Genomic DNA, 15,946 nt, shown 5'->3' with positions numbered 1-15,946 from the left:
TGGCCAAATCCAAATCATTGAAGCTTAACGTGCAAGCGCCCTATGCCGTCGCAGGCATAGGCATAGAATCAGTAGTGAGCATAAGACAAATTGTTGAGTATAGAAGTTGTGTTTAGGTATTTTAAGACCCCAGACCCCCCCGCATCATCCCGATCCTTATCCCGATCCCCCCGTCCCTTGTAAATACGGAATTCGCCCTGGTTAGCTTGGGCATCGGCAAATTGACTGTACACACGGAATCCAAAGAGTTGTACTGACGTCCCCAAAACGCCGAACTCAAAATGTCTAGAAAAAAAATAAAAATCTTCAATATTTTTAGATATAGTCGACCGATAAAGCAACTGGTGAATTCTTGAGATTTAAGTGTTATTCCCTTACCCTGTCACAGACATCCAGGTCTATGCTTGCTCATTGGGCAACCGTAGGCGCCACCTAGAATGTGTAGAAAATAAAAAAACTCCAATACTTTTACGAATCTGCTTAAACTTATTTTAACATTTGGAATTTTTCGATGATGAGTAAGTAGTCTTTGAAATAATATATGTAGCTCCCGAAGGCAAAAGATTAAAAATGTTATATTACAAGTTGAGCAACTTATAAAAGTAATTTACATATTAATAAGAACATTGCATATTGATTTTTATCTACAGATACAAAAATATTCATATGTGTTAATGAATATGTACATATATTTTTGGACATTTTCATGTATTTTGTTTTGGTTTATTGGAATTCAAAAATGTTTAAGAACTAATCAACGTTTTGAAAATAAAAATATTACATTTTCAAGTTTTCATGAATGATTTATTCTTTTAGGGGTTTAATTAAGTAGTATGTTTAGCTTCATTTATTTAAATTAGGAAAATATAGTACTTATTGAGGAATTAAATTTTTTAACCTTCAGAACCTTTACAGAATTAGGTTTTAAAACTTAAAAAAAAAAATCAAACAATTCTTAAAGTCTTTATTTAAAAAAAAAAAAATGATCTTACTTTTACCTCACCGTTTTTTAATTGACAAAAAAAAATATTTAAAAGAACAGCCATTATGAAAAACTTTTTACATATAAAATATAAACTAGAAATCTAAATTCGTACAGTTAAAAAAAATTTATATCTAGAAAATAGGGATATTTTTACAGTAGGATACATTTTCTTACAATTTGAGTACCCTCAACTGTTCATGTAATGTAATGTAATTCAGCCCTGCTACAATAACAGTTACTGCCTCGAACCTTAATCGGTTAACCCAGCAAACTTAACATCGAACCGAGAGCTTTGGCAACTCAAAAGAGGTCAAATATCAATCAAATATTTTTTAACGAATTATTGTAAATATGTATACTTATATGATTTTTATATCTATTAATTTAGGTTTTACTCAAAGGAAGATCCACAAATCGTCCTTCAACAAACCCTAGGAAATGTACATACATAGACTCATTAACAGGTAGTTTAATATAAACATAAATACATATTATGTAAAATATTAAATAAAACTGGCTTACATTATATTTAATTAGAAAGCTCTTTAAAAGTAACAAATTTGTTGTGATCAAACAAAAAATATAATAATAAATAAATAAATAAATAAACAAATCACGATATTTTGTGTCATAAGCAAATAAATATAATAAGAAATCTGATCATTTGTAAATATCAAAATACGATCGATCCACATACTTTTTGAATATCTGACAACCCTACAACTCAACCTAACTGAGCAAAACTTCGTGATTCGCCGCTCAAATTTCATTTCAGTCCGAAAGCTTGCCGCGACAGCAACGTACAAAACACGGCTGGCGGAACAACAAATAAATTCTCGTAAAAAAAATTGCTAACACCCGATCAACGCTTATTCACCTGGCAAAAAATACACCAGCGATCGAGGGGCGCGTAACTTGTGCGTGTGTGATAAGAGAAGCAAATAAAGGAAGTGACGGAACCCGCATATATCCAACAGAATCGTGAAATGGGCACCACAAAGAGTTTGGCATTGCTACTGCTGATGGTACTGCTTCTGGCCGAGTGTAAGTACCTCCACCGCCATGTGTATCCGCAGTGACAACAACGCAAGCCATAAAAGATAGATAACCGAGCAGAGCCAAGGCGAGCCCGATCTCGATATTTCCACTTCTGCAGGGAAACTAGTTTCGAGCGCAGCTGGATGAGATGGCGATGACGATGGCGATGGAGATGGAGGAGCCGCCACTCGGCTAGACAGTTAACAGTTTACGGTTCACCCTTTTTGCCTTAATAAGTGGCCTGCCAAGAGCAAAGAGCCAAGAGCCAAGACCAGGCCCGGTTCGGTTCGTTTTGCCTTTGTAAGCCAGGTTTACGGGGCATAAATATGGGGGCTTTATTGTTGGGGAGACCGCCTGCCGTCCTCGTCGTCGTCCATCAAGGTTCCCGTCGCCGCCAAGTCGCAAAATTAAATTGCAAGACTTTAATTCCACTGGGGGACTCCAGCTGGCTCACATTGCAGATAAGATTTCGCCAGGGCTTTTTTCCTGCTATATGGTTACATGATTGATACGCAGTTATGGTACCAGGAACAGTTGTGGTTAAAATAATGGGTTTTTTCTTTAAGTGTTTATGAGGGAAAATAAACATTAAGGACTTTAGAGACACCCTGAATTACCTTTGAAATTTTAAAATGGATTAGAATAGATCAAGATTAATTTAAAATATTGAACCATCTTATCCATTATCTTTATTAAACAATTATGTTGTAGAATAAATAATTATTTTGAATCGTTATGCAATAAATGATCCAAAATATTGATCTAATCTAGGAAATTATTAATTTTGAGATTATTAAGATTTATGTACCCCAAACCAGGATTTATATTCAAATAATCTTAATAAAAAGTCTGAGAAGTAATATTTTTGTGAGAAGAAATGAAAACTTCATTGAAAAATCAACAAAAATCCAAATTATGTACCTCAAATAAGGATTAATGTTAAAAAAATGTTAATAAAGAATAAGAAAGTTATTATTTTTGTAAGAAAAAATGAAACTTTATTAAAAAATAAGCAAAAGTCCAGCAAAACACTTCAATAAAAATGTTTTCTTATAGGTAGCAAGCCATTCCTTCATCAGTATCTTAACTATCTATATACATATACATAAATGTATATCTTAATATGCTAATTACGCTTACTAAAAGTTAAATTAGTAGACGCTTTTCTGGAACAAACAATAACCAACATCTTTCTTGAATTCTTTTATGACACGTCTACACGCTTTTCGCATAAAACGAATGCATTTTCATTATTTATTATCTGAGTATATTAGTTTATAACGAATTGCCAAAAGATACACCCGGTCTTAGGTGAGAGATTATGAGGTGTCAGGTTCTTATAAGCAGAGCATTAAGTTATATTATTTCCCCTAAAGATGTGAGTCCCAGGTGTTAACTGATAAGACAAACTCTGGACGCTTCTTTGGCAGTTGTCAAAAAAAGTGGATCAAGTCTTCACTGGGACAAGGCTTTAACCATTGTCACGTACTGAGAAATCGAAAAACTGGTGGACTTATGAATGTCAATTGCAATGAAATGCAAGATATTGCCGCCATATCATGTGCTTTTAGTGGAATTTTTTGTTTGTTTGTTGGGAGCTTCCCAGCCAGCAGCATGCTATTTCGACGCGATTTATGCGAATCGCATGGTGATTCCATCGGCATTGGCAAAATCGTTGGTGGCATTAGAAATGTGTGCTTGTTGCTTGGTTTTGTGCTATATAGTATATATGAACAGGTTTGATAAATACCACATAGAGACCCACAAAAATACAGTACAGCTGAGGCAGGCGTTATAGAGATCATTTATGAATTTAAAATAAAATAATGAAAAGTACAATTTCTTTGGCCTAACGTTATTTTATTTCTTTGCCAAAATAGTTGTAAAACTTTATCCTTTTCAGTCACCTATATTCTCTTAATTAAACTCATTTATGCTATTATTTTGAACGCAATTGTGCTAATTTATGCCTGCTTTTTAAGCTCCAACACGCTTTCGTTTTGTTTGCCAAAAAGCATTGCCCAAGAATCCGTGTCAACTGATAAAATGACCGGGGGGAATAGCGATCCGTATTGTCTGGGTCTGGTTCTGAATAAAATCAGAGTTCGTAACTGCGACTGCGAGAGATAAGCAAACATATCTTAGCGTGTGTTTTTTACTGGCTGAAAGGTGCTAGTCTCGGCACAAATATTTGCGATTCCCCTGAAATGTAGGAAGATCTGCGGCGTTCAGGTAGCCCGATAAGCTGTAACCAAATACAACCGGCTAATTCAACCGAACTCATTATCTCTGATTTTCTGGTTAATTGCTTTCTCTTTTAGCCCGAGCCAAGCCCTCGCAGGATTTAACGGAGTTAAGTGATCTGAGAGGAAAAGGAGCTGAAGCCGGAGCAGCAGCAGGAGGAGTCAGAGCTACAGGAGATGTGTCCAAAAATAAGACAGCTGTCGTAAAGGTGAGTTGGCCAAAAAGAATCAAAGCCACACAAGGGGGAGTAACTGGGCCAGGCTAAGGACCGGACAAAGCCACTCAGCCTGAGACTGACTGACGCACATGGAGTAACGAACGCCGGTTGAGTGAAATATGAGCCAGTGCATTCATTTTTTTTTTTTTTTTGGTTTATTTTTACACCAAGAACCGGAAATTTACGCTTTAAAAATGTTTATTTATTTTCACTTTGATTAAATGCAAAAGCCACAAGAAGACACGCGCGGCGTTTGCCTTTTAAGGCTCCCAAGAAATGCTAAATGAGGAAAAGAAAAAGCGCACGCAATGAAACTTTGCATAAAATTTAAGAAACCCCAAGCGTTGAGGGTTTAGTCACGAAATTCCACGGAGCCGGGGGGGTTATAATTGAGACAAAAAAGAGACTCCCAAAGTGCTTAGGTAGGTGAGTCATTCCATGGAATTCTAGGTAATTCCTCGGCTGCCGTGACGTCTCTGGGAGCTCGGAGCTTCGTGATCTCCAATCTCCACTGGAAAATCCCCCCTTTGTCGCTGAGCAGATTAGGCTGATTACGAGATATTGGAGATCTCGATCTCGTGCTTGTCACCTTTTTATAAACCTATCAGTTGTATCCATTGTTGGTTGTAAAAACAAATCGAGCAGTTACACGAGAAATTAAGTGCTTGCCTGCCGTTGGAGACAGAGTCAGAAACCAGTCACGTAGTCGTAAGATATTGTTACTGCCAATTACAGAGTTCACATCAAGAGACCCCTTCAGTCATCGAGGTCAGGCAATCTCCCAAGATTTGCTGTGTAAATAAACACAGCAGTGAGAGTGATCTTGCCAGTGATCTCTTACCTTAAAAACATCTTACTAATTAGCATTATTTTTGTGGAAAAAGATGGGTAAACAGATTAGGCCAGATAAGTGGTGACCTCTCTGATAACGTCGAACAACAACAGCTGTAGGTTGAGCGAACTTCAGCTGCGTTTCACAATTGTCGTCTCAGGTGTGTTTGGCCATCGAAAGTGTATCTTTCAGTATGTTATCACCTCAAGTTGGGTAATTGAGATATATGAAAGGTGAGACCGGGCTTTAAAATGATGATTAATGTGCGCAGAGAGAAGTTTGAGTTTGGCTTACGAAAAGTGTTGAAATGTTTAGTCTATGAGTCATAGCAAGTCCAATTTCCTGATGGGTAATATTATTTATAATTGTTGCCAGCCAACTTTTAGACATAATTGTGTACTTGAATAAAGAATTGAGTGTTTAAAATTAAAAAATAAGATATTTAATTGTAATACCTTCCTCTACAAATTTCCTAAAATTAGGTTTGTAGTTTCCATTAAGAATTTAAGGTTTAGAGTTAGTTAAAGCGGATATTTAGTCGAAATACTACTTAATATATTTCCCCTAACAAGTTTAAAAACTTTAAAGTAAATAAATTTCAACTGCCTACCTACTGAGTTATTTATATTCTTTTTAATGGTTCCACCAGTCGTATGCGTTATTTCAAGCTTCATGGTTTTTACTAAATTCAAATACTTTGTCATCTGAACTCCTTAGACCCACTTACTATAGAGATAAACAATTGTTTCAAAAGTAAAAAATGAAATTTGTCAACTGGCTCGTTAAGTTTTTTTTATTACACTCTTAAAGGTTTTTATGGTGCCTAAAGTATAGTACTGTGAAAGTCTCTTCAATATCTATTATTGTTATGTCTTCACTGCAAACTTAGAGCCAAAAATGAATACTTTCGTCTAGCACCTGTCTTTTAAAAGTGTTATGGGTTACTTTTTATGTCTAACTGGCCGAGGGATGACCTCAATAGTTGATGAGCCACTGGAAAACAGTTGCTAAAAAACCGTCCACCCACTTTCAAATGTGTTTGTTACCAAATTCGGCATAGAACTTGCATAGAATCACGTGCCAGGGGGAAATCAATTACTCAACTGCCAAGCGAAAGCCGCATCGATGACAAGACCCGCCTTTTATTTGGTGACGTTTGTACACTGCAAACAAATAGGTTTAGTTTTGAAAGCAGACTATTGATTAGAACTTTATTCTCAAATAAATTTCCATGTATTGTTTAAATATATTTAATAATTTTATTTATTTTTCCCTTCCAGGATACCGCCTTGGACTCCGATTCAGCTGAGGAATCGGAGGAATTGCCACGGCAGGCGTATCCCCACCGTGACGAGGATCAACTGAACTCGGCCACTAATCTGGTGCTAGCCCACAACTACAAGTACGATGTGGAGATCCTGGAATCAGGAGACGAGGACGACGAGCACGATAGCGGCTCTAATGACTCAGAGGATCTGGAGGAGCGTTTCAAGGGGCGCGGTGTGGTTTTCAGTACGGACACAGACACTTTTGCCTCTGAAAATATCGAAATGACGCCGGTGGACGTGCAGGCGGATGCTGTCAGCGAGGGTCACGTGCTGCTTGGCATTGTGGTGATGGCACTGGCCTTGGTCTCCCTGGCTTTGTACGCCGGCCTGGTCATATGGCGCTCGCACCTGGAGTAAGTCTTAACCTAAGCTAATTGTTCTAATTTTCGCAGTGCTAATTTTTTTTGCCAACTTTTAGGCAACGGTATGGAATGCGCGAGCGACTGGTGAACCGGGATCTCGAAGAGGAGGAGGCAGCCGGCATCGACGACGTCGATTATCATGTCTACGCCCCGACAACGACGCCGGCCACGCCCCGGGCGTAGTCCGGGCGCAAATCTGGTCCGATTTGATCCGATGCAGTGTGTGTTTACGCGACCTGGACCTGGCAGCGGATTAAAGTGCGCACTCACGACTCGTATCCAGATGGAGAGAACGGGCAGAGGAGCCGGCGCACTCGTCTAATGAATGCCATAAATTTCCACGACAAGCTGAAAAGCATTCCACTTCCCAATTGCACTTTAAACGGCGATACTAAAGGTCGCCCGCCATTACCGCCGATTTCTTAGTAGCTGGCGCAGTTGACAGCGCCAATTAGTTAATAAGTTTCTGTGATATTGTTCTAGAGATTCTTTTGTACGTCCCTTGCACTAACAATATGCATAGAGCCAAGCGTTTGTAATCGATAATAAAACAACTATATGTTAATTTGAACCAAACGTGTTAAGATTCGAGCTTATTTACCTTTTAAACGGGTTCAGATATGGCATATTAAGCCTGAAATATGAATAATAAAAGTCACTGGTCGGCCAGATTCTCTATAATTAAGTTTATACACTTCTTTTAAATTTAAATTCAATTAAATGCGCGCCTTTTATAAGCTTCCAACACTGAAAGCTAACCTGAACCGCAGCCAACTTTGCTTTTACTGATTCAACAGAGCCACTAAATTGTGAACTAGTTCATGAAACTCTAAATTAGGCCAAATACCTCACTGCTGACTGGAAACACAGGAAATGTTATTCTTTACATAGTCCCTAATACTAACTAATTAGTTTCTCAGGTATTTTACCCCTGTCATACGTTGTTTACGTTGTTGACAAGCAACAAGTATGCTGCAGCAGCCGGAACCAGTTGCCCACCGCCCCCACTCGGTCGCTGACCAACACTGCCATCAGCTGTTTCGTGTGTCTTGCGTGTTTTTTTTTTGTGGCCTGCACTTTGAACCTGCTACAGCCTCGTTTCGTGCGAATAAAGATACGAATTTAAGTGCGCCTGTCCGCATTCCGGTTCGTCCTCAACCGTAGTCCGTCGCATTTTTCGGTTTAGACTCCCGCGGAACTCGCTGCCGTGTGCACGTTAGTAGCATTTTAAGCTCTGCGCCAGCTTTCTCGTTTGGCTCTCTCCGGAAAGAGCGCCTCCGTTCCGTTCCGCCGCCCCGCTTCCTTCGCGCGCCGTGCTCTCTCCGCTGTCTACAACTCCATTGATAAGCAGCAGAGCCATCCCCCGTCCCCAACCCACTAGGCCCACGCTTCGGTTTTTAATAAAGTTCGGCTTAAAAAAGAAATAAAATAAAACAAAACAACAAACAAGTCCAAAAAGCCAAATCAATCAATTAAAAAAATACGTGCGTGTGGCGAAATTAATTTGGTTTGCTTGCCGTTCCATCGGCTGTGTGTTTATTAATTAGCAGTGCATAGTTTCCGGCGGAAGGCTGCCGCTTTCCGTTTTTTGCGAGCTTCCGTTTACGCGGCCAATTAGCAGCAGCAGTAGCAGCACCAAAGGATTGTTAAAATGACGCACTGGGAGGACTTTTACAACACGCACCTGCCGCCCGCAGACTTTGAGGACAATCGCTCCCTCTTGAAGGAGTTCTGCGAGCGCCACAACACGCTCCAAAACCGCATCGTCCTTGTCACGGTAAGCTGGGAATCCGTTTCTGAGTTGGGTTCTGTTAAGAAATCTTGTCAGCAAATGCTGATTTGGGGTCAGCGACAAGGGTTAAGCTGACCCCGCCAACTGGTGAAAGCTTTAATGGGGAACGCGAGGTGTTCTCCGGGCTTTAAAAGCGGGAATTATGTGCATAAATTAAACTCAGAAGTTAAATGTATACAAACGGTGTTTACATAAATTTCTAGGCAGCTTAAAATTTGTAAAGGGAAGGAAACAATATTACATAAATGTTTAAATTACAAAATTGTAAGCGTATACGAAAAGCCTTACATTGTTGCTATTTTAACGAAACTGCTAAGACTTTTAAAGGCATACATTACACTTTTTCTATTTGTTTAAAATATTTACTTTGTTTCGTAAAAAATGTATAGAATTTTAACAAGTCAATACCAAAATACCAATTTTAATTTGATGAAATTTTATAAATTTGCATTCCTGTAATTGGATTTTTTTTTTTAAATTGAATTCAAATACATCTTTGCTCTCTTTTTGTTTGCCCAAACAACGAATACTGAGAATTTTGCAGTAAAATTGGTTTATCAATCAACTAAAAATACATATTTAACTTAAACAAGGTCATGATAAACTAGAAATATTCAAGGTTTACTTAGGTACTAGGTGAAAAAAAATATTAAAGTCACAGGGAATATCTGCAAGTAAGCGAAAATTTGGAAAATATATTGGGTCTTCTGCATTTTACATCTTGGTCCCTTAATCCTTTTATGATTTATGCCAAAGTTGAGCAATAAATTCTTAAATACGAGTATTACTTTGAATGATTTATGGCCAATGTAAGGAGATTAATCTGAATCAAATGATTAACTACCTTAGAGGAAATATCGCTGCCAATATATGTATTTATCTGTCTCTTTTCCAAGCCATTGATTTTGCCCCAGGACAGACACAGTCAAAGGAATGTATGTAAAGCTCATATGTTTGCTAAATAAATCAATTAAGTTGGATACCTTACAGTGTTGTCAGGGTTTTCCGGGCTTAAATCGGTTAAACGATTTATTGCAGTTAAATTCCAGCTGTTGCATACTTTGGGGCATAAGTAAATATTAAAGAATTATTTATGGGTCTATAAAATGGCTGATTTCACACATAATAAGCTTATAGATAGTTAATTGCATACTCCCTCTGGCTTAAACTTTAATTTCTCTTTAAAATAACTCTTCTACCCCTTTCATTTCCAGTCCGGCGGCACAACAGTTCCCCTTGAGCACAACACGGTGCGATTTGTGGACAACTTTAGCGCCGGCACGCGTGGCTCTGCTTCGGCAGAATACTTCCTGGACCACGATTATGCCGTGATCTTCATGCACCGCCACAAGTCGCTGGAACCCTTTACGCGCCACTTTACCGGTCAACAGTTCTTCGACATGCTGGACATTGCAGACAATAGCCTAAGCTCGACGATAGCCATCAAGCCGGACTCGGTGGACGTATTCGCTCCGGTTCTGGCCAAGTATAAGATTGCCCGCGAGACGCAGATGATCCTGTACGTGAACTTTACCAGCGTGGTGGACTACATGTGGCTGCTGCGCGCCGCCTGCGAGTGCCTGGCTGCCTTCGAGCAGCGAGCAGTGCTCTATCTGGCGGCGGCCGTATCCGATTTTTACATACCCGAGGACATGATGGTAAGTTGAGAGTCCGGAGTTCGGATTATGTGGGATGTTCGAAGTGGGGCGGCCATGTGGGAAATCTCGTAATTGATTGCGCTTGTCAGTGGGCGAGTGCGGAGTGAGTGGAAATTGGTTTTTATCGATTCTCAAAGCTGCACAGAAACAAAAAAAAACAAAAGTCGTAGGGAAATAGAAAGACATGGGTGTTACAGAAATAACTAGGGTTTTTAAAATACCTAAAAAGGTGTCCAAAATTAGGCTTTAAAAGTTTATATTGTAAAGAGAAACAAATTTACACTGAATTAGTTACCATAAAAATAAAATCGCTTAATTTTTTACAGATTTTTAAGAGTTTTAAAAACCTTAGTAAAAATAAGAAAAGTATAATAAATTCTTTAAAGAGAAAGACATCAAGCTTACCTCAATGATTTAACAGAAATAAATTCTAAAAATACTATTTATGGCTCTTGATAGTTTTTCACTGTGTGCACTGCCCTTGAGCCTGGCGCTCCATTCGATTCCCAGTTGTTGAGGATGTCCCCGGTCTGCCCGTGACACATTTCCTCTCCACATTATTGACGTTCGACTGGGCTAAGTCAACTATGGTGGTTGCTACTGATGCCCTAGTTCCACCATCTCCTGCTGCTGGCCACAGGAGCCTTATCACAGGCTGTCAGTGTCACTCGCAACGGCCTTGTGGCCTTGTCCGCCAGCCAGCAGCCTTAACATTGTCATCGTATAATTTGATTTGCATAATTTCGCTTGTTACCGTGTTTCTGTGCTACGCTTCACTTGGATTCGTGCCACCTACGCCACCAACGCTGGCGCTCCCTTCGTTTTTCTAGTATCCCTTCACCTTTAACCACCGCCCACCCAACCCATCAATCCATCCATTCATTCAGTCTTATATATCGAGTGGGTGGGTGGGCTGGCTGGCTGGCTGGTGGTGTTTACTTGTCACAATCCCCACGCTTCAGCCCCCCGAGCAGTCTGTCACCTGACTTGTTGGCGCATATTCAGGAGGAGCAGGAGCGACAGGATGGGTAGGAGCAGCGGGAAAAGGCTTTCAAGTGCATCAAATGTCCATTGGTGGGGCGTGAATGGCTCTGGCTGACAGCCCTCTTTATTTACCTGCCCGTTTGCATTTGCATACCATCCCACATGCACTTTGTATGAACATACGGCTGGGGTCAAAGAAATAAAAAGAAACAAATCTACTACTATTTTATAGGTTGCCTTGACTTATTTGAATTTTGACAGAAAATAGTAGTAGATAATCAAACCAAAAAAGCGGTTTTATTCGTTTATTAAATCCAATAAAATGTCCTCATGAAAACGCTTTAAACCGAAATTAAAGAATACAATGAACAATAGATTCAATGAATATTTAAAATTAGTTCCATATAAGATTTAATTCTCAGAATTGTTTTTTCATCACAGAAATGTTGAAAATTTTGGGAGTTTCAACTTTGGCGTCGAATTCCAAAGACATGGGCAATGGTCCACGATTGGGACTATTTTTTAGTAGTGCTGTGATGTATTGAGAGTAGGTCCTACCAAAAATAATAAAGGTAAGTCCAATTATATAGGCCACGTAATTCAAAATGTCGGCAAACATAGGTTTTTTGTATTCTTAGGTATACCGCGGAACCTGTAGGTGATGGAAAATAATTTTGTATGGGACTTTTACTCAGGAGCACCCAAATATCATGGAAAACTTGAAATGGTTCGTGGAAATTTCACAAAGTTTAATTTTGTGTTCCTGTGTAATAGGTTTAAATTGAGAAAGAAACTACTGCTTAATAGCTGTGGATATTTTTACATTTTTTAAATAAAATAGGGACCTCTTAAAATCATTCAATATTTTTTACAAAATAAGCCGAAAAGCTCAAAATATCTCAACTATCTAACTATTTAATATTAATTTGAAATATATATTAAATAACCTTTTAGAACGGAACTGTCCGTCAAGGGTTCCTATTTAGCTCTTGAAAACATAAAAACAAACTATAGTATCCTGGTAATTTCCCAGATTTGCTCCCTTTTTTTTATCGCCATCTTAAGTGCTAATATCTTGGCCTGTATCTGTATATAACATAGTAGATGCTATGGCTGGTAAACACGAGAAACTTTTCCAGCCAACCGCCTGAGCCTGATTGTGATTCCGATGCCGATGCCGAGCATCGTCGTAGTAGCATTTCCCACGCCCTGTTTCCGCTCAACTCGTGCATTTCCCGTTCGCCATTCTGCTCAAGACACTCGCCCATTTTGTCTCAGAACATGCTCGTCCGTGTGTGTGTGTGCTTGGTGGGCGTTCATGGGTGTTAGCCACAAATCGTCCGCTCACTTGATTAAATTGTTTGAAGCTCTCACAACGGCAGCCAGTAACCTTTGGCGGAAAGGCAGAAGAAAATGCCGAAAATGCCCTAAATGGCGAGAATGGCCTGTTGATGTTTATGCACGTGTCTAGCCCAAAATATATGCGCATATTTGTGGCCTCGTCTTTGGTAAGAGCTGCCTGGAGGAAGTCTTATTCCCGGGGCTACACGAATTGCCTGCAAATCGATTTGGATTTGCATAATAACCACTTGGCACTGTATAAATAGAAGCAGTCAAGCTGGCTGCAACTACCTTTGAGTTAGAGCTGCTGCTCTTTGACTACTTGTGCTTCAAGGACTTTATATTTCTTGCTTTGTACTGAAAAGTAGGCTACTAAAATCTATTTTTCCCCATTAACAAAAGTTTCCCTTTGGCGAATTGAAAACTCATCCAGCCAGCTCCGTGGGGCTTCAGGCCAAGCCAAGGTCAGCATTCAAGCCAGGCTGAATTCCAACAAGTCAAACCACAGTCGAGACACGTTTCCCGAAGCCACTTGCCAAAAGTTTGTCGCCGCTAACATACATACATATATAAACGAGTGTGGGTGTGTGTATTGGGGGGCACTTCAAGGGAAGACGATACTAAAAATTCAATTTCACAATCGCATCATCACGAAGACGACGACGACGCACACGCCCTCGAGAGAACAAGGCCTAAAAGCCTTTACAAATTTATGCAAGGACCCACTACACTATACACAATTTGAATTAATTTGGGACAAAGCGGTAGGGAGACCAAAAGCAAATTGTAATAAGTAAAAACAAACAGAGAATTAAAAGAGTAAACTTTCGAGGCAGGCAGGACAAAAAGGCGACGTGCCGAAATCCGCAAATCAAATCAAAAGATTTTACAAGAGCACGCATCAACGCACAGCACACAGAGACTACTACAGCTGGGCCCTAGTTGCTGGAGGGAAAGGAAAAAGAGGAGGAAAGCGAATTCAATGTCAACAGCTGCTAGCATTTCCCAGCAAAACCGAGAGCCACAAAACTTTTTTTCCCTGCAAAAAGCTTAAAGTCCCTTCCTTTCTCTTTTAGATTCGACTTCTTCCCTTCGCTTGTTTCGTTGTCGACTTAATGCCTTGAGCTAAATTTTTCATTTCTCCTCTCAATGCACAATGTCGTCGTCCCCCCGGCTACTTAGGCGTGGTCTGTCGTCTGGCCTGTCCATCCGTATTGTCCTGGACAAAGGCGGTCCCGGATAAATGAGACTGGTCAGCCAGCAGCTTAGAGCAGCTTACGGGCAGTTAATGAGAATGGAAGCGCTCAACAAGTTGTTCTCTTAGTGGGTGGCCCACGCGGCGTATGTGCAATATAAATATACGTATTTTGAAAGGCTTTAAAAAAGAGCCTTGTGGTGGAGAATGTGCAGCCAGGCGTTGCCTTTAGCTCATTACGGCTGAGTTATGCTTTCAATTAGTTGTAATTCATATGCCACGTGGCGGCAGCACTGAAAAGGGAGAAGGAAATAAGAAAAAAAAGGAAATAACCAGCCCTGGCCTTTCATTTTGCCGTCAGTCTGTCTGTCTGTTTGTCTCTCTGTTTATTTTGCAAGGACACTTTGCTGCCCGAGAGAGTGGCTGTGACTGTGTGTTTGTGCTGCATTGTGTGTGCGGTGGCTTCGTCCTTTCCATTTAAGAGGATGTTGTGCTATACGTCGGTGGCTTTTGTGGCCAACGAACCAGCGAGCCATATTACATCGTGTATACGCATCGTGGGCGCGGAGCTCATCATTCCATTAAAAACACTAACCGCTGTCAACATTGGATTTCATCTCTCTTTCTTTCCCTTCGCAGCCCACCCACAAAATGCAATCGGGCGACGGAGCGCCGACGATTTCACTGCAGCTGGTGCCAAAAATGCTAGCACCCCTCGCCAGCCTGTGGGTACCGCACGCCTTTGTGGTATCCTTTAAGCTGGAAACGGACGAAAGCCTATTGATTGTGAAGGCACGTGACAGCCTCAACAAATACAAGCACAAGGTGAGCGCGGGGTAGGGTGGACTACAACCACAACCAGAACTCTGTAATTCTAATTTCTTCCGCTTCCGCTTTCGTCTCCAAATCCTCATCCTCCATCCTTTAGCTGGTCATTGCCAATGTGCTGCAGACACGCAAGCATCGCGTGGTGTTCGTCACGCCCACGGACTCCTATGAGCTGCACTTGAGCCGCGAACAGACGCTGCAGGGGCTAGAGATCGAGGAGCCCATTGTGGCCGATGTGGTAAGTGACGGGGTTAATTCTCTGGGAATACAAATCCTTTGTGACCTTCCTTTTTTCAGGTGCAAAAGCATGGCGAATTCATCAGTAATGCCCAGCAGCGTCAATGACCGTTGTCTATGCGCCGCCGTCAGACTCAGCCGCAGCAGCATCCGCATCAACATCAACACCATCTGCAGCAGCAGCAACTCCATCAACAGCTGGTTACTGACGACGACGACGACGACGAGGCTGGTGATCTGGATTTGGATCGGGATCCTTATGGCGTGACCAGTTCGCATTATTGTCGCGTGCTCAATCCGGGCACGCCAAGCTTTGCCCGCAAATATTGAGCAGGGACTAGGATAGTCGATACGGTGAATATAGAGGTGGTTTGCATATTCCTCAACGTTTTGGTGGATCTATTTATGGTCACGCCTCATAATTGATGTGGCCACACTCTATTGTTTTCATACATATACATATATATATATATTAGTTAATGTATTTTCTGTTTATTGTTGTCGCAAGAAATGATGTCACTTGTATGTATACGCCGTGCCGCGGTCTCCCATCCTTGTTTCCTTTGTCCCTTTTGTTTAGCGGCACGTTTATGTCATCGAGTATACGCCACCGCGTGTTGCGCAGACATCAATAAGCGATTTTGATTTATGTACGTACGGAAGAGCTTATGATTTCCTATATATATATTTAATGCAGCATCGATCGGGCTTTGTGGAAATTAAATCCCCCAAAAGGGACGTGTTTGAAATGTGTTTAAAAGTGTAGAAAGCTGCATGCAATGGCAATTTGCTGTCCCTGGACAGGCGACGCGACAATTGATTTGCCTGTTTTGCATATATATAGTATATATAAAGCAGGGTCTGTCTAATGTCCTTGCCGGTTGAAATTTATGGCGGCTCAAGCC

The 15,946-nt window shown here is 40.6% G+C and overlaps 2 protein-coding genes across 2 annotated transcripts; both read left to right on the top strand.

The window, feature by feature from the left end:
* Positions 1-1,688: 1,688 nt before the first annotated feature.
* On the top strand, positions 1,689-7,582 carry LOC108073118 (uncharacterized). The gene is made up of 4 exons (XM_017164616.3): positions 1,689-2,029; positions 4,345-4,475; positions 6,597-6,997; positions 7,063-7,582. The coding sequence occupies exons 1-4, from the start codon at positions 1,972-1,974 to the stop codon at positions 7,187-7,189; spliced, it is 717 nt and encodes a 238-aa protein (XP_017020105.1). The 5' UTR covers positions 1,689-1,971; the 3' UTR covers positions 7,190-7,582.
* A 463-nt stretch (positions 7,583-8,045) lies between these two features.
* Positions 8,046-15,521, top strand: Ppcs (phosphopantothenoylcysteine synthetase). Its single transcript, XM_017164679.3, has 5 exons — positions 8,046-8,783; positions 10,013-10,456; positions 14,616-14,801; positions 14,905-15,042; positions 15,102-15,521. Exons 1-5 carry the CDS (start codon positions 8,658-8,660, stop codon positions 15,147-15,149), a joined length of 942 nt encoding a protein of 313 aa, XP_017020168.1. The 5' UTR covers positions 8,046-8,657; the 3' UTR covers positions 15,150-15,521.
* Positions 15,522-15,946: the final 425 nt, after the last annotated feature.

This window comes from Drosophila kikkawai, chromosome 3R (genome assembly GCF_030179895.1).
Source record: "Drosophila kikkawai strain 14028-0561.14 chromosome 3R, DkikHiC1v2, whole genome shotgun sequence".
In the NCBI taxonomy this organism is placed as follows: Eukaryota; Metazoa; Arthropoda; class Insecta; order Diptera; family Drosophilidae; genus Drosophila; species Drosophila kikkawai.
The sequence above is the reverse complement of the archived record's forward strand: the minus strand, read 5'-3'. Positions and strand labels throughout refer to the sequence as shown.